Raw genomic sequence first — 22,170 nt, 5'->3', positions numbered from 1 at the left:
TTCAAAAGGAAATCAGTACTCTGTTTCTTTTTCTCTTATGGATCCCCTCACGTGTCCACGGCCCGGCAAATCAGCCCATGGAGAAGCAAGGCAGGATGGGAGTTTTCTCGGCGTACGCAACATGCGCCTTATTCCTGTCGGAAAAGCAAATGCGTCTCTGATTGGCTAAAAGGAGGTGGACCCCCTGGAGCCGGCGGGATCTCCCCCTAGCTAACGATCGAATCCGGTAAGGGGCTGAGGGCTCAAAACCGGGCCGTGAGGAGATGGCTCGGTTATACGGTGACGGGGGATTGGTTGGAGTGTGTCGCGTGCGTGTATGTGCGGGGCGGGGGCGGGAGCCTTGTTAATCTCCCGGGGACGGTGGTCTCGAAGGGGCAAGAAGTCTCCGTTAAGTCGGGGAAGGTAAATGTTGGCTGAATTCCTGGAGAGGAGCGGGCGGGAGCTCTGCAAGGAAGACAGAGTGGGCGATGTGAAGTGAAGGTTGGAGAATCTCCCCCACGGGTAGATGGAGACTGGTGCCCACTGAGGCTGTAAATGCTTTGCCCTCCCTGCACGTCGAAATCTAGCATGTCAGGGAGCGGCTATAGCTCTTCTCTCCGGCAGTCTAGTGCTCTATTTATAAGGAGCTTTCTTTGGCTTTGGAAAAGAAGGATTTGGTCATGGAAGCTTCTGACCACCTCTGGGAGTACTGGAGCTGGGACATGACCAAGGCACGAGCTAGATGGACCAAGAACTTATCGTGCAGCTGAGCACATGCCCTCTAATGTCATCTAGCAGTGTTTTAAATACTTGTGCCTGTGTATGCTAGTACCTGGCCTGTCTCTCAGCAGAAACATGAAGCAGCTAGAATGAATTCAGATAGAAACTCACGAACTGCAGCAAATCATACTAATCCCAGCTCTAAATCAGAGCACTTGTTAACTTTGAATTGCAGAATGCTGTCTACAATAATAGGTAGTACAATGACAATGTTAGTCAGGACACAGAAGAAGTAGTCCTTGTCTGTTACGCTGGTGGTTGTATATGATGGATAAAACAGGGAAGAGGTTGGGCTGAGTACTGGTGATGTGGGAATGGATTTGAAAGAATCATGTAGCAATGGAGGTGGTTGAAGACTCAAGGAGCTGGAAGGAGAAATTGCTTAACAAAATTGACAAAATGCTAAATCTAGGCATAAGAGGAACATGACATACCTAAGCTAAGAGCAATAAAGAATTAGAAGTCTGGCCTGGTTGCAGAAACACAGGTGTGCTTCACATCCATATTTATTGACAGCTTTCTTGCACAAGACTACCCAAAAACCAGGCCTAAACAAGGATGTATTAGTTGCTGTGTTTGCCATGCAAGTGAATCAAGAAGCTGTAGTTGCTTCCAAACTTCCAAGAATGTTGGGGGTTATGACTGCAGAAATAGGAGTCAGAAATGCTATTTAAAGACTTTGTGTAGATGTGGTGAGAAAGTCTCTCTCTCTCTCCCCCCTCCCCACCTGGGTCTGGAAAGGAATGAGTTAGGAAATGGCAAGGAAATGTTCATAGGATCCCTTCTAGAAAGTTGGGTTAAAAGTCAAACCCAATGACAAGAACACATTATAACATCTTTCCGCCTCTCTGTTAAGCTACAGGAAATTGGGTTGGAGAAGAGATTTGTCCATCTATCCAGTTGGATTGTCCCTGATGCCACTGCCAGTGGCACTTCAGTCCCGCCTGGCCAGGCGAGGCCTGCTGAAACATGTAGAGCCTGGTGAGTACAGAAATATTCTTAGCTAGCAAGAGAATGCCTTTCTAGGTAAGGCTGTGTCTTAAATTCACAGATGCCTAATCTATTGTCTTGACCAGACTTCCCCAATATGGCATCCTGTGGATGAGTTGGACTACAATAGCCATCACCACCAGTGCTTATCCATAGAGTAATCCAGATTATAGAAAACTTCAATCAGTTTCAGCAAAGGGAGGAGCAGAAGGGCTTGCTGCTGCATGTATGTGGGAGGACAAAAGCCCCTGAAGATAGAATTGTGTTTCTGAAATAAGTTGGGCAGGGTCAGGCACTTTGAGAATTATTTCTTGCTTTTTGTCTTATTTTTTCTGGTAATATTCTCTATTAGAGCCAGAGGAGGAAATTATTGCAGAAGATTATGATGATGACCATGTTGATTATGAGGCCACTAGGATGGAGAATCTACCACCAAACTGGTACAAAGTCATCGACCCTGCCTGGTAAGAGGGTAGAGGGTGTCCCGAGCACAGTATCCCTGCCTCTTCCAAAGGTTTGTGCACCTAATGGTGCTCCCATTAGGGCCTTTTAATTTGTGCTTGCAGGGTAGTCTGTGCTTGCAGCATGTTTGGCAATGCAGAGGCACCAAAGGTGGGGAAAGGAGTTGAGATGAGACTTCACTAGGCCCCTGCTGAGTCCAAAAAGGGAAAGCATTTGGGTTGCTTGGGAACTTCTGTGTGGTCTTGAAACATTCACTAAACTGAGGACCAGTTCATGGTGTTTTGTGGCTGCTTCTCCAAGGGGTGGTATGCTGTGCCTTTTTTCTGGGGGTGGGTGCTTGAATAGATTGGGCTGTGCTAATCATGGACAGGACATTTTGGAGGGCTTTCATTCACAGGATATCCAGAAGTCAGAAACAGATTAATGACAATAATAACAACTCCCATGATCCCTCAGCATCAGCTATGCTGATGGGAGTTGTAAGCCAAAACATCTAGTTGCCCACTTGTGTGCTAACTAAATAAAAATATTTTGTACTGCTGGTTTTAAAAAGTGGTTCAGAGTAACAGTTTCAGCTTTTGTGTATAAACCACACTCATTGCAACTCTTAGCATCTATGCTGCAAAGGAAAGGATGGGGAAGCATGGAAAATCCAGGGGCCCCTGTTTCTCAGCAGTGTTGCTGGATTGAGTGCCTGGATGTGAGACTGCTGGGGATCCATGTAAGCTGCAATTCTGTGCCAGTTTCAACAGAAGAAACACCTATCGCTGCCAGCATGACAAACTGTGTTACACAGAGAGGGGTAGACCTTTTTATGGCTACACTTAAAAGCTACTTGTACAGGATTGTGCCCTTCAAGTCCATGTCTGGGTGTGCAGCCAGCCAGGATAGAAGTCAACTAAATAATTCCATGGGAATGCTGGTTTCCAGTGATGCACTCACACAGGGATGGAAGCAGTTGATGCAGTTGCGGGCGGGAGCCCTACTGGGTAGTCCCAGAACAGCAGGCATAGCACTCATGAGGGACAATGAACACTGTCTGTGACCCTTGTGGAGCAACTGAGCAGTGTATGGCTGCCACTGGAGGCAGAAAGCTGGAGCTGGTAGACCTTTAGCCTTTTCACTAGTAGGGCATCTTTAGCTTGGAAAAGAGACAGTGCAATAGCCATTGTCAAGGAGCTGAAGGTCTGCCACATGGATGATGTTTTGTTTTTGGGGTTTTTTTTTTGGTGGGGGGGTACAATTTGACAGGTTCAAATTGCTAGGAAAAATATGCCAACTAAAAATGCTTCTACTAAACATTTTGGAAGGACTTCTTGATGGAACAAGCCAGTTGATCATGGACCACTGTGGAAAGTGACGGCCTCCCTTTCATTTGAAGCATTTAAGCAGAAGCTGGGTGCCACCTTTCCAAAGTTTCAAAGCAGTGGGTTTCCTGCATGGGTGAGGGGCTTGAATGACCCCACAAGAGGGTTAACTGCCTCCCAGACATGGATCACTACACCGTGAGGATGAGGCCACTCTTGGTCTGGACACACTGGCATTGGCGATGGATACAAATGAATGAAAACCCTCTTCTCTTCTCAGTGGCCTTCCTTACTACTGGAACATAGAGACTGATCTGGTTTCATGGCTCTCACCCAATGACCCCAACTCTGTGGTGACCAAAGCAGCCAAGAAACTGAAGAACAATTTAGGTGAGGTTGTTGGGGTTTGCTTTTGGGTGGCATGTGCTTGTTGGACTGAGTTGTAGTTAGGAAGTAAGAAAGCGGGGCTTGGGAATTTGGGGGTCTAACTTTCTGGAAGGGATAGGAGGCTTGGTTCAACGTAAGCTTGCTTTTGGTGGCTTGAGTTAATGCACATCCAAGCCTCCAGGAGCCTTTTACATATGTCTCTATTATCTGCATTGAGTCATAGGGATAAGGGTGGGGGGTACACTTTTTGCTCGGAGAGGTCATCATGGGTTGGTGTAGGCAACTTGTGATCCTCCAGATGTTTTGGCCTGCAGCTCCCATCTGTTCTAGCAAGCATAGCCAATGATGAGAGATCATTGGAGTTGTAGGCCAGATCTGGAGGGCCACAAGTTGCAGTAACTTCAAGATGGATTCTGGGGTGGGGATGAAAGGCAGCACGGCTCAGTTGTCTATTTTGGCATTGATCTGTGTGACATCTTTACATTTGTAAGTGAAGTTTTGGCTGGTTCTACACATTGAGAGAATAAATCAGATGGGATTGTTGGCTGACAAGATTGGAATATTTTTGGTATGGACCAGCAACAGTCTGCCCATGCTAGGGAGAAGGAACATGTGGCTTTCCAGATGTTGGGGGAGTACAGCACCCATCAACTCTAGACAATAGAGCCAATGGTGAGGGATGATGGGAGTTGCAGACCATCAGCATCTGACCTAGCAACAAACCTCAGTCTGAGCTTTCATCATGTTAAAAAGAGCAACAGGCCTATGTGAATCGGCTTTGCCAGTACCCAGTCAACTTGAAGCAGGAGACCAGCAGGGAGATTTGTAACACTAGTTGCACTTAATCTTGTGCAGATGCGGAAGAGAAAACAGAGCGCTCCCATGAGAAGGTGGAACGTGATGAGGTGAAGGAACGTCGCTATCACCGACGGGAGGAGCTGGCCCCCTACCCCAAGAGCAAGAAATGTAAGCACTGCTTCCCCTCATCATCCCCATGAGGGGATGATGCTCTCAGTTTGCTCAGGCATGCCATGACTTTGAGGTGGGCTTTCTAAGCCCCTTTTGGACCCATAGCCCTGTGGGGGGCAGGTGGGTGGGCTGGGTGGTGGCAAAAGGGGCCTGCCATTCTTCTTGTCCATCCTCCACAGCAAGCCGGAAGGATGAAGAACTTGATCCCATGGACCCCAGTGCTTATTCCGATGCTCCCCGGTGAGTCTCCTCTTCAGGGGAGGGGAAAAGCTCAGTGTTGCACATTCAAGTGGGGAAAAGGACTAGATAGCAGGTATGGAGAGAGATCCCCAGTTCCTTGATATGAGGCCTGTGCTTTATATGCATAAAGTCAGCCCTGATGCTTCAAGTTAAAACTTTGACTTAGCTGGGAATGCCCTTCCCTGTGATCCTTAAAGGATTAACGAGACTTACACTGGGATAGTTGGCCCAGTGGTCAACTGTTCTGTGGAGTTTAATACGTGCATATAGTGTGGGGATAGGGGAGGCATGTGGCCTTCCAAATGTTCTTGGACTGTAACCCCTATCAGCTTTAGACAACCTGGCTGATGGTGAAGAACGATAAGAGTTGTAGTCGAGATCTGCCAGTTTTTCCGTACCTAATATTAGCAGTGCCTGTGACACTCAACTGTAAAATGCATTCAGGAACCTCAGGTTGTCTTGTCTTTTCTAGTTTGGCAACTTCTTGAAACTTTAGTAGGCATGGAAGGTACATGTTCAAGCATACCTTTACAAGCATAGGGGACTGAACATGCATATTTTTAAAACAGCTCAAGTTGTTGAGAATTTGAAACTTGCCCCTCAGATCTCATTCTGTTTTGACAAAGTGTGTCACACATGCAGACGTGAAGGTTGCTCATTCTTTGTAGGAGGTTTGGAAATTTGGCGGCATCTCAAGGTGCCCTAAAGTCCAGGAGCTAAGAAGTAGAAGGATGGGTATCTTGCCATCCAGGCAGGTTTAGTCAGGAGAAGCTTGGGCCAAGTATTTGTGAAGCTAGGCTGAGAAGAAGCAAAGCAGGAGGTGTATTGGGTCCAGTGCTGTTTCTGACATCCTCTCTTCCTCAAGGGGAACCTGGTCTACTGGGCTGCCCAAGCGAAATGAGGCCAAGACTGGTGCAGACACCACAGCAGCCGGGCCCCTGTTCCAGCAGCGCCCCTACCCAAGCCCTGGCGCCGTACTGCGGGCTAATGCTGAAGCTTCCCGGGCCAAGCAGCAGGATTGAGAACCCCATTCCTCCCTTCCCCCTAACGTATTTGTTAATAAAACAGGAGAAAACACTTCCCGAGTGGCTTTGCTGTGTTTCAGTACCTGAATTCATCATGCGTGAAAGCAGCTCTAAAGCAGTTCCTGTCTTGCATGGGTTGGACCTGCAGGTGGCGCTGTGGCACAGCAAGAGAAGACCACAACTAAGTGATAGGACAGCACTGTACTCTGCGCCCTTTCCTGATTTCTTGTGGCTGCCTCCATTTCCTCCTGCAGTTGCCTCTTGCCCTTCCTATTTGCAGCCTTGAAAAAAGCAACTGTTCATTTTTTGACCTGTAAATGAGAAACGGAGTCCTACACTTCTCATCTCTCTTTTGAGCATCATGGAACCAACTGATCCATTAAGAAAAGAGTTTCTGCTTGTTCCTACATGTACTGATCCCATCTTTGGATGTTGGTTTTTTCATAGACAAGGCTGTACAAAAGAAGTCTGCACTGCAGTGCCCACATCAACACTTTCGCTTATTTCAAAACCTTAGGTAGCCTTAGAATAACCTCTCTCAAACCTGGTACCCTCCTGCTGTTGTGGATTTTGGTTCCTATCAGCCCCAGCCAGCAGAGCCAGTGGTCTGAAATCCCAGAAGCTGCAGTCCAAGAGCTCCTGGTTGGGAAAAGCTGCCTTAGAAAATGGGACTCTTTGCTAGTAGATCCATTTGCCTGATCTAGCTGCCATTCAGCCACTCCAAATAAATGACCACTCCGTGCTCACTGTGTTTGCTTACAAATTTGTATTCATTTCTGCAATAATAAATAACTGGAAAAGCAGCATAGCAAGTCTTTATGATACAATATGCTGGTTCCAAGCACAGGACTCTAAGCAATGTCCATATAATAAGCTTAATAAAGAGCATGGTGCCACAGCCCTGCACTGGCAGAGGGGAAAAGCTAGTCCTGCTGGCCTTAGCTGGTGGGTTATATGGAGCACCCAACCCCTTTTGTATGGAGCAAGGGAAGGACTAGGCACTTAATGAGGCAGAGATGGCAAGGAAGAGAAGCAGGAGTGGTGGTACTCGCCCCACGGCCACATATAGACATGGGGAGAGAGCCCAGGTCCAGCCATTACCACCTCTCGCCATACCAAGCAATGCATAAGGCTGTGCTTTCGCATACTTGCTTAGCTGCAGAAAGCATTTCAAGACAAAGTGGAGTAAGTGCAGAGATGGGGAATGTGTCGGCCCCCAGATATCGGAGTATGAGGTCCAGCTATCATCAGCTATGTTGACAGGAGGCTGCAGTTCAGCTCCATCCGAAGGGCTACACCATGCTGCCCTTGTGTAAAGGCTTTAGTTTGATCCTTTTGGCTTGCAAGCAGAAGCTAAGGCAAGGTTTTGGCACACACGTGAGCTTGTCTGATGCTGCTCCCTGTGCCTGAAAGGAAAAGAAATCCATTTGGAGTGAGCCTCCCGGGCACAGGAAGGGTCATCCTACAGGTACACTGCATGCCTCTCAGCCCTGGGGCTGGTTCACACATGGACACACTCATGTGAGGAAGGCAAAAATCAGGCATTGCAGGTGAGTGAGGGCCACTGTGCATCATGCGTTCCATACCTCCCGTAAACACAGTGCTGTCCGGTGTAACCTTTGTCAAGCTCTGAGCGCATACAGTAATAGAGCAGCAGGTGCATGTGCGGACCTTTTCTTGATGACGGGCACCTGCAATTCTGATTCACGAACACTGAGTCTGAAACAATAAACCTTGGCTGCAGTGCTCTGTCCGCAATAGCCATGAATGCAAATAACCAAACAGGAGGCAAAAAACCCTCATCCGGACCCACCAAAATGTAACAAAGTTGTGAGTGAGTTTTGCAGTCTTTGCCAAATGGATTTTAAACAAATGGAAGGGCAGGGCAGAGTAGGACGGAGGGAGGGAGAAAGGGTCCTGGTGTTGCCACAAATGCTGCCACTTTAAGATGGAGGACAACACGTGTTCTGTAGTTCTAGTCAGAGCATTCCCTCAAAGCAAGTCAGAGTGCAGGAGACACCCAGGGCTACTCAGACAACAGATCAATCATGGCCATTGTCCTGTTTTTGAAAACAAAAAGTCCCAAAGCAGCTGGGTTCCTCTGTGATGGTCCAATCACACATGGCAGGTTGTTGCTTGATATTACAACAACCATCATAGATGGGCTGTGCACAGGTGGAGGAGGTTTTTTTTTTAAAGAAAAGCCCATCTGCATGGAAAGCAGGTGGCTCTGTGTGTCCACAGGCCTGCTGCAGGCATAGAAGAATGCTCCAGGCTGCCAGAGAGTTGCTGTCGTGACGCTGGTCTTGCTGTCCTTGTAAATGTGACAGAACTGTGAATTCTTCGGTTCTGGGGAAGCATCCAAGCAGAATTGGAACTGAGATCTCTTCAGCCAGGTGAGATGGTGGCAGAGATAGGATGCAACTGAAGGTCTTCCAGGTTGCTTGCTGCTTTAAGAGCCTTTTTCTTTGGAGGAGATCCTGGAAGAAATTGGAAAAAACACAATGGTTGACTTGAGAGGAGGAAGGGAGCTGGGGATTAGTTAGCTACTAGTAAATATGAACTTCCTTAAACTTTATTGGTTATACTCTGAGGTGCCTTGTTCAGAATTAAAATTCCACACATATACCCAGTTAACCAGGGCTGTTGATCATAATGGTCCCTGGACCTGCATATGGGTGCCACAGCACCACTGAGCCCTGAAAGCCAGGGTAATCCAGGGCTTTGTGATCCCCTTCAGTTAGACACTATCTTGCAGCCTAATCTACCTCACAGGGTTGTTCTGAAGATAAAATGGGGTCGGCGGGCAGATGGACAGACTATGCAGCCTTGAACTTCTTGCAGGAAAGGTAGTTGTAAATAAAATACCACTAATTTATTGTTATGTATTATTCCCTGTTTTTTTTTCCAGGCCTGAATAATCCTCCTCTTCCCCTCCGATTTATCTTCCCAACAACCCTGTAAGGTAGGTTAGGCTGAGAGTTCATGCCTGGCCCAAAGTCATCCAATGAGTTGCATGACTGAGTGGAGACCAGGACCTGGATCTCCCAAGCCCCACTCCAACACCCTCACCATTACATCACACTGGTTATTAAATACAGACAGTTGGTTTTCTGAATTATACTGCAAGTGAGAAAACAACCTGGCACTTACAGACCTCCCTCCATGCCAGAAATCAGGAATGGAGATTTCTTAAAATCATGCTATTTCTCTGGATTAATGAACCCAACCACCCCAACCTCACCTTAACTTCATTAAGCCCAAGTTTTAAAATTCTGATTAGATCTTCCAGTATACCAATAAACGAGTGAACAGAACCATTGGCTTGCCTGCTTTCTCAGTCTTTGACCATGGTATGGGTTGGATAAAATGTCTTAATGAGTCCCTCATCTTTGCTACATGACCAAAAGTACATGCCTACATGTTATTCTGTGCTTGCAGAATTTGATACTGAGCAGAAAATGCAGTACTCTCAAGTCTGTTTTCATTAAAAAAAAAAAAAAAAGAAGAAGAACAGAAGAAGCAAGTTTCAAGTCCTTAGGGCTGCAAGGAGAGGCTTTACAATGGATTGGATCCAGATTTAATCATACTTAATATAGTCCTACTAAAATTATGACTAAAAACTTCCACTAATTTCACTGGGTCTACTCTAAATATGAAGTGAGTCTGGATCCAACCCACTGTGTAGCCAATGCACTGCCTGGTAGCAAAATTTCAAGTGCAACAACAGGTCCTGAGCAAGATTTGAGCAAGGTTTCAGTTCCTTTCCATGGCTACAAGAAACAGAGTGCATTATGCAACAGAGGCAAACACATGCAGTGTTTGTACAGTGCAGATATGGATTGCAGGTAATAGATTTCAGCACTATTTGGGAGCCCTACATGGGAATAGAAAAGTTCATGCTCTCCTACAGAAGGCTACTCAAACTGCCTAATTTTTCGGTTTCACCAGGCTTTTCCCACCATACAAAAGCTTTTACATAATCTTGAGGGTTAGTAGTAACTCAGATGAAATCAGGAGATGCTGGTGGATGATGCTGAAGGTAATAGAAAACATCAACATCTGAAGGACCACAGGTTCTCCTTCCTTGGTGATGTTCTGCAATCAAATCCCTGTTCATCAGTAAGTCATTCTCCTTCGGTCTAAAGCAACCCTCACAGATACCATCCTGGTCTCAGAATGCTGGGAGCTGTGGGAGGGCACCAGGTTGGGAAAAGCGGGGGGTGTTATCCAGTGCCTTGTGCAACATGGTATCTTCGCATTTCCATATATTGCTTCTTACCTGCCCAGGTTACTGGCATAGACATACCAAACTAGTACTGCAAGGCTTCTTTGACAAGGCAGCTATGATGCAGTCAGTGTCTAGGATACTGATGTCTGCAACGTTGCACTCCTTATCTCCCCTTTTTCTCCCACTTGCCAGTTCTAGAAAAGCTTCAGACTGCAAAATGTGGAATGAAATTTTTGAATTACTATTCCATGTAATAAGCCCCGACAAGAAGAAAACTTGAACATTAAGGGAAAAAGCACATGGTAGGCATGTCATGAGTGGAGCCGGCTGGAGCTGGGGGGTCAGACTAGATGGCCCAGGAGCCCTCTTCTGACTCACTGTTTCTAATTCTCTATGTTTCTAATGGCTGTCCTCGCTGTGCTTGTTGTTGGAATTCCTATAAGACTGCATTAACAAAAATGTGCATCCCTCAGCTGGGAACCCAGACAGACTGGAATCAGCACAATATGCAAATCTGCTAGCTCATTCTCTTAATGTGTGGAACAGCTCAGATATGTGCTCCAAACAAGCTGCAGTTTCATCCAACCTGATGCTCTTCAGTTGGTTTAGACTACTTCTCCCATCCATCCCACTCAGCAGGGCCAATGGTTAGAGACAAGGCAGGCTGCATATAAAGTATATGGAGTCTAGCAATGGCTGGATTAGTCTGTGTTACATTTGGTCAGTAAAGTAGGTGCTGATTGTTCAAGCATTCCTTCCTAGCTACAAAAATGGCAGCTGTGCTGTATTGCTTTGGATTGTGTGAGTGAATATAGGGGCAGATGCATCTGAAAAGGACTTATGACCTTGCAGCTGTTTTCACCTACCACTCTCATCAGCTTCTGCAGTATAACCAGTGGCAAGTGATTATGGCACCGTGGATCAAAATAACCGCTGTATCCCAAGTTGCCCCCTTCTCTATAGCAGCCTGTTTCTGTTCAGGAGGGCCAAGGCAGACACTTGCTTCACTAGTATCCACACCACCTTGCAAGGAGGGCATATACAATTTTTCAGCAGTATTTTCTTTTAATCTACCAGCACTCAAATGTGAGCCTCTGAAGACAGGAAGTAAAATAGACTGTACATTGGCAGTGTGATCTCAGTCTCAGACAGAAAAGGATGAGAGTCTGCTTGGAAAAAGTTGCTAAAACAGGCTGCCAATTCAGCTCCAGTTTGACATCCAGAAGGCCCTCCTATCCCAGCAAGATCCTACACAATGCCTGCCCTCTTAAGGCAAACAAGAATCCATATGAGAAGGCATCCCTGCATTTTCACCTCTAGCTTGGCAAGGGGAGCTAAAGTAGACCTAGAAAATCTTCGGTTGTTAATCTACAGCCCATAGAATCCAAACAGAGATAAGCAGGGAATGCAAACAGGCTAGTATCACCCGGGACAGATCAGAATATTCCTGAGCTAAACAAAATCAATTCTGCAGCCTCTAGATCATCAATTAAGTCAGCAACTTTTAAATTAAGGTCCTGTTTTAAAAGCACCACAAACATCTTTAAAGCAGAGAGAGAACATTTATGAAGACCAAAATAAATATTCCAATTAACCAAATGTGCACAGCTTTGCTTATTTTCATGCTTTGTTCAAACTTTGGCTATTAAGTCTTATGGAAAAGTAATTGGAGGCCAAAGCCAGTAAAGTTGCATGGATTGTCAAAAATTCTGCCAAGCTCACTTTCTGCTTTTGCAACTTCACAAGGTTTCTCCTGCATCCTTCAGACCTTTAGCAATCAAAAAGTAGCCCTTTACTTGTCATAGTCAGCTACAATTCTTTGGACAGTGGATTCTGCACCCAGTAACCATGTTTGTTCTTACACACAGGAGTTGTGGAAGTCCACAGAATATGCACAACCAAGAGTACCAGGGAAATTATTAACTAATTGTACCATGGCAAACTGTTTCTGGACCTTGGGACAGGATTGTGTGCATCTATGGATTTCAAAGCAGAAGGCTTAATTCTGCGCCCAAGATGTATCAGTAGGCATTTGCCTTGCTTGCAGAATTTATTCTGACCTTGAGACTGAACCTTTCAAAAGAACTTGGGGCTCAGGCTGCAATTCTATCCCCACATGTCTGGGAGTAAGCCCCACTGAATTCAGTGGGATTCACTTCTGAGTAGACATGCACAGGATTGTAAGGTTAGGTAAGGCTAGCATTAGCTATGAGAAGGAAAGAGAATGGAGATCTAGATGGACATCAAGGATACATAAATTTCCCAAGCCTAGCATCCTCCATTGGTTTTAGACTACAACTCCCATCAGTTGGCCATGCTTGTTGAGACTGATAGGAGTTGCTGCCTTCAGGTGCTTTGAACTACCAGGTTTGGGTGGGCCAAGGAACTCTCCTTCAGCTCCTAAGCTTTCATCAGAACTTGTTTGTTGAACACTTCCAGGCTTTGGCCTCCATCAGGAGGGCTAGAAACTTACTTAAAACTTGAGCTCACAATGGCATCAAATAATACACAAGCAGCTGCAATGTATGGCACACTATTGTAATTGAAATGCATGCATCTCTGAAGTCAGATAAAAGAACTCTTGAAAACCCAGAAATATTACAGATAGCATAGGGATGCTTGAGGACTGGATTAGATATGTGTGCAATCTATTTTAACATCATGGTTAGTAGCAAAACTCATCCTGAAAAAGGTTGGAGAACAGGGCACAAGATGTTGTCATCTTCCTGTAATTGGTAATAAGAGCAGCAATTTCGAATATCTATGCTTGTCATATTATCTTCTCTCCTCCCCCCTGCCACCCTCCAAAATAGAAGCTGGCTTGGGCTCAGACACCTATTCTGCTCTTGTCTTTTTCCAGCTGAAGCAGGTAGCCTGGACAGGCTGCTATGAAGTGAACTAACATAAATCTATTCATTGCACAAGGCTTAGACCACACAAAAGAGGAAATGGTTTGGTAGTCTGCCGCTTGGGTTGTTTTATATCTGATTTTGCTACTTAGATGACATTTTTTTCTTAAATCTGATATAAACAAAAAGTGTTCTGAGGAACCTGGGAAGTGGCTTCATACCAAGTCAGACCAGCTCACTCCAGATTGTCTTCAGTGGCAGCAGCTCTCCAAAATTTCAGATGGGGCTTTTCACAGCCCTACGTAGTTGAAAGCAGGGACTGAAGCTGGGGCCTTGGACAAGCAAAACACATGCCCTATAGGTGAACTACAGCCCTTCTCCACTAAGCGGCTAGGCTACAACTGACACCCTGTTTTCTACATGCAGGGAGTCCATACCATAAAGAGCAATGGTCAATCATGCCATTCTGCTGCCTGTAGCTTGAAGTGGCAGAGTCAAGAATATCATGCTGGGGCCAGGAAAGTGTGTGCTTTGCATCCCGACACTCTGACAGACCCCACCACATTGGCCTTAGGTTGAGCTCTCTGTAACATCTCCACTGTTTCACAAGTTATAACGGGATTGCTTTGTAACTCAGCTGGGTTTTTATATCAAGGATCTACCAGTTTCTTCCTTTCCTCTCTCGTAAAACTTAGCTAAAGTTTCTCCCCACCACATTGCAATTTTTAAGTAGAACCATTTCCTTCCCATCTTGACAGCTGAGGAGAAATATGAGAAAAATTTACTACATACATATATAATCATTTTTAAACAAGATTTTAAAAGGTACTCCTTGGATCTTGCCAAGGAATAAAATAGGGTCAAGTTCTTTACCAAGAAGAGGGACCAAGAAATAGGATGTGCCCTTAGTTAAAAGGACTAATCAGGACAAATGCAGGAAGCATGTAAGCACTTCCATCTCTGGGCCTGGGCACAGTACATGATCTGACTTACCTAATAATCAACTGTTGTGTGAATGAGGCAGCAGCTCATGGTTCTGGAACACTGTATTGTGCTCCTGAAATTTTTTAAAATAAAATGTTGCTTATGTTTTTAAATAAAACGTTGTTTTACGATCCTCTGCCACAGGGCTACAATTATATACACCTTAATTAAGAGTGCCCCCAGCTGGCCAGGCAGGCTTTTAAAATGGTTTTTAATAGAAGTACATGCCCCATCTTAGAAAAGGCCTACCTTCTGTTCTCCCACATATCACATGTCTCTTCTAAGATGGAGTCTGCTGCACTACACAAATGCACCATCCTGCCTTTCCCCATTCAGAACAATTCTTTAATAGGAAATGAAATCCGGTTTCATTGAAAAATAATTATTCTGGATGTATTGAATCAGTTGACAGCCCTATTTATCCCTAATCCCAACCCTTGGTACCTTGTCTGATGAAGGAACCTAGGTAGCAGTGACTTATAATTATGTTTGTGCTGCAAAGATAAACCCATGAATTCAGAAGAGAGTCTAATTTGGGGTTTGGCTCAGCATCAGGCCCTGTCTCCCTTCCTGCCTACCTTGAACTGAAACTCCCAAGAAAGGAAAGCACCCCACTCGCACAACAACCCAGCCACCTCCCCATGTTAATAGGTGTTAGACATGCAGTGAATGAGGCAAAAGCCTGCCCTTTTCAAGGCTTCCTCAATCATTAAGCAATAAGGCTAAATAAATACACTCTCTTTATTAATCTGTGGTTTATGTACATTGGCAAACAGTACAGGCTTTCTTTTTTTTCCCTTAAAAAAGCAGGATTCATAGAAAATGATCAGTGATCTAAAAACTGTATATTTATATACATACATGCCCCATGTTACTTTTGATTAACTTCCAACCCATTCCCAACACAAAATGCAGCTTGCATTCCTAAATTCCAAAGCTCCTCTCAAGTGTTAGTGCCCCTCCGCTCCGCACAACACACAGCCCAAGTCAGCAAAGAATACTCCATGATTTTGAGAAAAGCAGACCAACTACTGACCTTCACCCTGCCATGATCAGACAAACGGAGGCACAAAGATGGGCACTGCCCCCGCCCTCACCACAGAGCCTGCCCTTCCCCTTTAGACTCAAGCCTGTACAGCTCATGACCTGTAACACACACGACAACTCACACGGGGGCTCCTGCATTAACTGCCTTCATAGAACGACAGTGCTGGGGAGATTTGCAAACCCCTCCCCAGGGGCAATTTGCGGGCGCATTCACTGCAGTGCGCCATTGTGCATGGCTCCTGTGGGTTGCTGCCTGGTAAGGAACCCTGCTGGCAGTTCAAGCAATGCTTCCTCTGTCATTTCCACCCTGCAATGTATATGAAAAACATTACAGTACTGGCTTGCAGCTTCCTGATACCCCCGAGGGTGCCATTTGATTTGGAGGGACAGCCAAGCAAGCATTCATCTCGTGGTTTTGAAGTACCCCAATTCAGCAGCAGCAGCAGCAGCAAAGGATTGTGTCAAGATTTCCTGCCTCATTAGGATCTTCACGTGATGCAAATCTGTTTGCTTATACCTTGCCCATACCTGGTGCCCCTCCCGCGAAGATCCTGTTGCCATTTCAAGCCAAATGTTTCCCTTATATTAAATAAAACAATCAGCTTACAATTTAGTTCTACAATATCTTCCTCAACCCCGCACTGAAATCTTAATTAGTAACAAGAGATTCGTACCCCTCACCCCTTTGCCCAGCAGTTCTCAAAATGCTATAGGCACCAAAGAACATCCTGAGGGCAGGAAAGAACTAGGTATGCTTAGAATACATCCCACTATGACCTCATATGATCTATGAACTAGGGACAGAACTGAACCAGGACTCCCAGATGTCTGCTCTCTCACTACCCACTTCCCTAGACCACGGTCCCATTCTCTCCCTCACGTCACACACAATTCTTCACATCAGCCTGCTTCTAGCACACAGTCCCACTCCACATTCAAAACTCTTCTCTTTGAATGGCCATCTGCCATGGTAGATAGATTTGACAAATCCTTAGTGACGAGTTGGTAACAAGAAAATTCCTAACGCTTCCAGAAAGGTGCATTTAAAAAACAAAACAAAACAAAAACAAACAAAAAAGGACATGTGTATGCTCCAAGATGGCAGATGAGTTCTCCTTCCACCCATCTTTGCTTATGTACAGCTGAGAATCTCCATGGCAACAAGTGCACCCTCCTTCTGCAACGGTATCTGCTTCATCATTCAAAGTGTTCATATAAAAATACACTTCTTGGTAAATTTTCTCCCTGCTGACCAAAGAAGAGGGAGCTTTATGGGTCTCAGGGCAAAGGGAAAGGTGATCCCAAAGCAGCCTGGCCCCTTAGCTGCTTCGGCTGGGAATGGGACTGTTCCTAAACAGGGATAGTGAAGAAAGAGACAGAAATTGTAAGAGTCAGAGAGAAGGTGGACAACTTGAGTAGGCAATGACGGAAGCAGGTCTGGGGTGGGGGGGTGAGTTATACACTGTGTTGCCAGCCAACAAAAGGAGGCCAATTAATGTCAAAGGGGTACAGAATGAGTAGGGATGGGAAAAGGAGAGAATATGCAAGAAAAATGGGGTAAGGAGATGACAGGGAGAGGAAGGAGCAGAGATGACTGTGGGGCAGGGAAGAACCAGAGGTCAACAAGGTGGAAATTGCACTGTGGTGGAAGAAACGGCAGACAGCTATGAAGGGTGTGGTCAGTTCTTCTCAATTGCCCAGCACTGACTTGGACAGGAAGTCGTCTGTAGTCACAGAAGGAAGTTCCTTGCTTTGTGCAGCATGACCCTGCTGGTGTGCAGCTGTCCCCACCAAGGACCGACTGGCCAAAGATCCCTTGGGCAAGCTGTATAGATAGACTGCACTTATGACCAGCCCTGCCCCTAGAGCAAAGAGCAGGTTGAGGTGGAAGTCAAAGAGGTAGATGGAGGCCACGGTGGACACCACAATCGAGAAGGACGTGGCAAAGCCCTTGAGGATGTTGTCAGCATATTTCACAACTACAGCCACCAGGAGGCCACCAAAGGCCTGGTTCAGAATCACTCCCCACACCAGTGGGGAGTAGCCGAAGAAGAATCCATGCTGAGCCACGGCTGCCCCATCTGCAGACCACATGCCCAGCAGCCCCAGCAAGGTCCCGAAGATGCCCAGCTGGACGTTGCGTAGCCAGACCGAGGCAGCACTGCCCTTGAGGATCTTTTCAAAATAGACCCCAGCAAAACCAGACGAGAGGCATGATACCACCACTGCCACAAGCCCCACAAGGTAGCTTTGCTGCATTCCCTCGCCCCCAGGGGCTGGCTTGCCCCCTGCCTGCTGTTGCTCCACCTGGACAATGGCTACGCCGGCAAAAAGGAGCACAAGGGACAGCCACTGGAGACGGGAGAGGCTCTTGCGGAGCATCAGCACAGAGAAGACTGCTGTGGTGAGGATCTTCAGTTGGTAGGTGACCTGAGAAAGGCAATGCAGTTATTAAGCACCCCTCATGCTACATGACAGGACAGCTGCCAGCCAGAGTGGACCACAGCGTCGGCTCTAACTGCCCCCCACTGCAGGTTCACTCCTTGCCACTGGAAATGGGCAACTGTGCCAGGAAGTGCAGCCTAGAACCCCAACCCCATTTCAGAGCACATCTAGTTCTCCATGTGCCAGACTCGGATAAGCTCTCCAATGGTGTTGCACTGAGTCAATAATCCAGAACACACACACTTTAACCCCTGAACCTCACCCAGGAGAATTGGGGGGGAAGAGACAAACGAAGCAGCAGAGGATGAGATGCATGCACCCAAGACTGCGTACATGCCATGATTCCACAGAAGTGGAGAAATGTGGAGGGGGCACCAAAGGATAAGCTCAGCTTTCATTTTAACAAAGGGAACACATGTCTAAATCCTTTTGATGGAGAATGTGGACAATACCTGCCGAAGTCTCAGAACCTAGGAGGGCAGCTTGCTCTTTCCCCAACTAGCAGAACCAAAATAAATTATGCAAAATAGTTTAAATGTTACAGAACCATGCACAGCAAGCAAATGGGGTGATTTGCTTAATTTACATATTCTCTGGGTACAGACTACTCCTGCCTCTGTACATATCTCTCTACATATCTCTGCCCTAAACTGATGTTGTCAAGAGAGTTGGCATCAATCCTTCCCAGGGTTTCTCTGCCCAGAGAAAAGGGCAAGTCCTTCCTCTCTGATGAACAAATCTCTTCTTGAAAATACTTCCGGTGCAGGGATAGGGGTGTGTTGTCAGTGTAAGGTTTGTGAAGAAAAACAGTAAGTGTGGAAGACGTAGCAGAGGACATTTTGGGACATCTCCTGCTACAGAAGTATTAAGGAATTAGTGGAGCACACTTTTGATACCCTTCATTTGATAATTGCGCTGGGGGAAAGGAAGGTACGCTCGCACCTATTAGTGCGGAATTCAGTATGCAAAAGCAGGACACACACAAATCCTTTGCATAGATATGTGTAAGAGTGCTTGGGTAGGCACTCTTAGAAGCATAGTCCCGGAGCTGCTGTCTCACCTGAAAGGTGGCTGCAGGCAGGTTGGAGATGGCCACATACTGGAGGTTGTTTTGGAGGGTATAAATGAGAGAAGGCACTGCTAGCTTGAGAGTGTCCATGTACTGCACCACAATGGAGTCATACAGGGAAGCAGCGAACTGTTTCAAGTTACCTGGAAGGGGAGAAAGCAACAGACACACAGCCAACATTGGCAACTAATTTTGAACAAGGGCCATACTTTTAATTGGGAAAGGGTGAGAAGGACTAGCAACAATGGCTCAGCAGAGCATCCACAAACACCTCTCTCAGGGGGCTCTTTAACCCTTTCCTTTCTAGTATGAACAGCAATGGAAGAGCCCTCTCATCATTACACACCTCAAGCGCTCACTCCTGCCTGCCCATGTCTTGGTTAACGCACAGGAAACAAAGCAGATGAACAGAGCTGCTGCTACTGCTTACACTGGGCAATGAGCATGAAAGTAATTTCTGAGACTCAGAAAAAGCTGTTGAGATTCATAAGGGGACAGGGAAATCCCTTGCAAATTTTCTTCCACTCAGTTATAAAGGAATTTTTGTTAGTTCTATAAGCAAGTTGGTATGCTGAGCCAGCAAAGACTTGTTTTAAACCTGAGACCTATTTATTTCAGTATGGCTTAAATTTTTAAATTCCGATAGAAATTTTTTTCCTGAATGCTTGATTTTTTTATCAAGCATTCAGATCACTGTGAACCAAGTCCAAATAAACAGCACTAATTTAAAGAAATGGCCCAATGCACAGTTTTTCAAACTAGATCTCAGAAAGGACCACTTCAGAGATCTAACCAGCAACAAAATGGAACACATAACAATGCACAGAGGATTGTGTGTTCTTAGGAGGCTCTCAGTTCCCAGAAGCACAGCATCCTTACCTTGCTTCTGAACAAAGATGAGCAGCAGGCAGGTGACTCCCTTGAGAATCTCAGCCATGACCACAGCTGAAGTGGCAAAGAATCGGTCGCCAGGAAGCGTGCGCACATAGCGGATACTGAGGATGAGTGAGGCATTCTGCACCACCAAGACAGCTAAGCTGATGTACTTTAACTGTCGGTTACCTGAGGAAAGAAGAGTAGGAATTAACCAAGCATCTCATCCTTCAGAGGCACACTGCAGTTTGTTTCGAACAAAAGGATCAAGACAGAGGTATTATCTGTGGAAAGATCACCTTGTCCAGCAACGGGAGGGGGAGGGGGAATGAATAAGGAATAAAATGGAAATACTTGCACAATGGTTTCAGCAGGGTTCAAGCATCAAGAAGCCATTAAGACAGACACCAGCAACTGGATTCAATTCAATCTTAGCTCCAAGTATGAGTGGCTTCATCCCCTCCCCTGCATTGCCAAGCCAGAGACAGAGTGGTGACAAAGAGGTTGTGGGAACCAAACCTACCAAGCTTCATGTTCTCTGAAAGTGGGCTCCCATACAATTAGCTGCTGACCAGGATAGTACAGTTATAGCATACCACACTTCTGTTTGAGATCAGACATGCAGTGTACATGCAACAAACATGACCACAAACATTGAGGTTTTTTGGAATGAAGTGAAAATAACATTAGTGAGAGTGTGTATATTTCTGGACCACCTGCTACTGGGTGCTCATTAAAAAGCTTCTCCCCATTCTAACTGGCAACTGGAATTACACAAGAGATTATGCTAAACACCTGGACTGAGCTATAATCTTTCATATCTACTAAATCATGTTTGAGAATTCCAGTGACGTAGAAAAGACTTTCTACCCAACTGTACTGATGTTTAAACAGGATCTTTGCAAGAGCTAGCATCCTGTTCTGCTTGGTTCTGGAAACATGCAGTTGCCATTTTAAATGCCAGGCAAACAGAAAGTGGAGACAGACAAATGGCAGCAACATCTTGCTATACTACATTCCATTCCTAGGAACAGCAGCCACTTGTTTCCTGGAACAGAGAGTAAGGCAGCAAGATGACCACTGCAAATAGAAAACAGGCTTGGAGCAGACAACTCTGCAGGCATTCTCCAACTCAAAGACAGGATTCTGTTTCCATCTCTACAATTTTGCCAGGGCACTTTTTCCACACAAGTTCTGATATTTACCTACCCTTGGATTGCAGAAGCTGATATTAAGCAGCCTCATTGTGTCATTTAAAAGATTAAAGTCCATCAACAGCTGCTGGTCAAGCACACTGGGAAATCTATATGGCAGCATGGTGATAACCATGATCTCCTAATAGTTATCTACATCAGAGGTTATACTACCTCAGAAAATACAAACTCTTCTCTTAGCCACTGTGACAAATACCAATTGGCAGACCTATCTCTCAACTACATTGTGTGTTTAAGCTAGCAGCTATCACTGCATGATCAGCTTTATCTTTTGATGGGTCTGTGACTGTAAACCAAATTTTGATTTGAGAAGGGTGTCATCATTTTAATAACAATGCTGTATACAGTAACCATTAACTATACTAAAGATTACCACAAACATGGCTCATCAAAGCTATTTAAAATTTCTCCTTTACATTTTGTTAATCATTTTTGCAAAATTAAGGGGGCACATAACAGTGGTTCTAGAGTGAGGAGGCAGGCTTTCATACAGGAATCCAGAGCTGTATCACTGCAGCATCAAGGATCCCAATTGAAACAACCATGATTTTATTAGATTTATATCCCACTTTTCTTTTTTTAAAAGAACTAACAGCAGCTCACATCATTCTCCTCTTCCTGCTCTCAATCTTGTCCCCACAACAACAACAACATGAGATAGGTTGCTGAATGTCTGTGACTGGCCCAACACCCAGTTAGTTCCATGGCTGAGCGGGGACTAGAACCCAGATAACCTGAATCCCAGTCCCGCGTTCTTAACCACCACCCCCACACTGGCTCTCAATGGACTTTCTCTCTACCTGCTATACACCCAGCATAGTTCCCTGGCGGCTCACCTGATACACATGCTAAAATACAAGCACCGTTACAAAGCTGGCTGTAACGGGCACAGAGCCCTAACACACCTCCCGAGAAGGGAGGAAACAACGCGATGCCTGGATGAAGGTGCAGCGGCGAGGAAGGAAACAGAAGTGTGCCCACTTATAAGTATTGAGAGTTTGGCAATCAGACAGGTAAAGCCTTATTCACCCCCCTCCCCAAGTTCCTTCCCAGCACGGAGAGTTTTTTCCTGACCCGGCTCCAATGCAGATTGCAGGGAGTAAATGCGGCGTCCCCGCTCCCTCCATTTCTCACCTCCTCCAGCCACGGGACTCCCGCCGTCGGTTCCTGGGCCCCCAGCCGCTGCCATGGTGGCAACTGCTGGGCAACCGAGCTTCCCCGCTGCAGCCGACGCTTCCGCATCCTAGTTGCCAACCGACTTCCGCTTCCGGAGAAAGTGTTGGTAGTCATAGAGATGGAAACGAATACAAGACAGCGCG

The 22,170-nt window shown here is 45.9% G+C and overlaps 2 protein-coding genes across 4 annotated transcripts; one reads left to right on the top strand and one right to left on the bottom strand.

Moving 5' to 3' along the window:
- Positions 1–101: 101 nt before the first annotated feature.
- PQBP1 (polyglutamine binding protein 1) lies at positions 102–6,191 on the top strand. The gene is made up of 7 exons (XM_044443582.1): positions 102–226; positions 1,616–1,740; positions 2,102–2,213; positions 3,799–3,908; positions 4,761–4,871; positions 5,054–5,114; positions 5,980–6,191. Exons 2-7 carry the CDS (start codon positions 1,674–1,676, stop codon positions 6,134–6,136), a joined length of 618 nt encoding a protein of 205 aa, XP_044299517.1. The 5' UTR covers positions 102–226; positions 1,616–1,673; the 3' UTR covers positions 6,137–6,191.
- Positions 6,192–8,449: 2,258 nt separating this feature from the next.
- SLC35A2 (solute carrier family 35 member A2) lies at positions 8,450–22,114 on the bottom strand. 3 transcript variants are annotated; one of them, XM_044443581.1, is made up of 6 exons: positions 21,986–22,105; positions 19,992–20,102; positions 19,644–19,826; positions 18,756–18,907; positions 16,959–17,680; positions 8,450–8,619 (listed from the first exon to the last, which is right to left on the bottom strand). In XM_044443581.1, the coding sequence occupies exons 3-6, from the start codon at positions 19,699–19,701 to the stop codon at positions 8,592–8,594; spliced, it is 960 nt and encodes a 319-aa protein (XP_044299516.1). In that variant the 5' UTR covers positions 19,702–19,826; positions 19,992–20,102; positions 21,986–22,105; the 3' UTR covers positions 8,450–8,591. The 3 variants fall into 3 exon arrangements, with proteins under 3 accessions (XP_044299516.1, XP_044299514.1, XP_044299515.1); XM_044443579.1 differs by lacking the exon at positions 19,992–20,102 and having other exon boundaries at positions 21,986–22,114; XM_044443580.1 differs by lacking the exons at positions 8,450–8,619; positions 19,992–20,102 and adding an exon at positions 10,439–10,580 and having other exon boundaries at positions 21,986–22,114.
- Between the last annotated feature and the right edge of the window lie 56 nt (positions 22,115–22,170).

This window comes from Varanus komodoensis, unplaced genomic scaffold (genome assembly GCF_004798865.1).
Source record: "Varanus komodoensis strain SLA01 unplaced genomic scaffold, ASM479886v1 scaffold42, whole genome shotgun sequence".
Taxonomy (NCBI): domain Eukaryota; kingdom Metazoa; phylum Chordata; class Lepidosauria; order Squamata; family Varanidae; genus Varanus; species Varanus komodoensis.
This window is presented reverse-complemented; position numbering and strand designations above follow the sequence as displayed.

Coding starts and splice junctions, on each gene's coding strand:
- PQBP1 (XM_044443582.1), top strand. CDS start 1,674: ATGCCACTGCCAGTGGCACTTCAGTCCCGCCTGGCCAGGCGAGGCCTG. Junction 4,872..5,053: donor CTACCCCAAGAGCAAGAAAT/GTAAGCACTGCT, acceptor CATCCTCCACAG/CAAGCCGGAAGGATGAAGAA. Junction 5,115..5,979: donor GCTTATTCCGATGCTCCCCG/GTGAGTCTCCTC, acceptor CTCTTCCTCAAG/GGGAACCTGGTCTACTGGGC.
- SLC35A2 (XM_044443579.1), bottom strand. CDS start 22,040: ATGGCAGCGGCTGGGGGCCCAGGAACCGACGGCGGGAGTCCCGTGGCT. Junction 19,827..21,985: donor GAGTCCCGTGGCTGGAGGAG/GTGAGAAATGGA, acceptor TTCTTTCCTCAG/GTAACCGACAGTTAAAGTAC. Junction 8,620..16,958: donor ACAGACGACTTCCTGTCCAA/GTCAGTGCTGGG, acceptor AATTTCTTCCAG/GATCTCCTCCAAAGAAAAAG.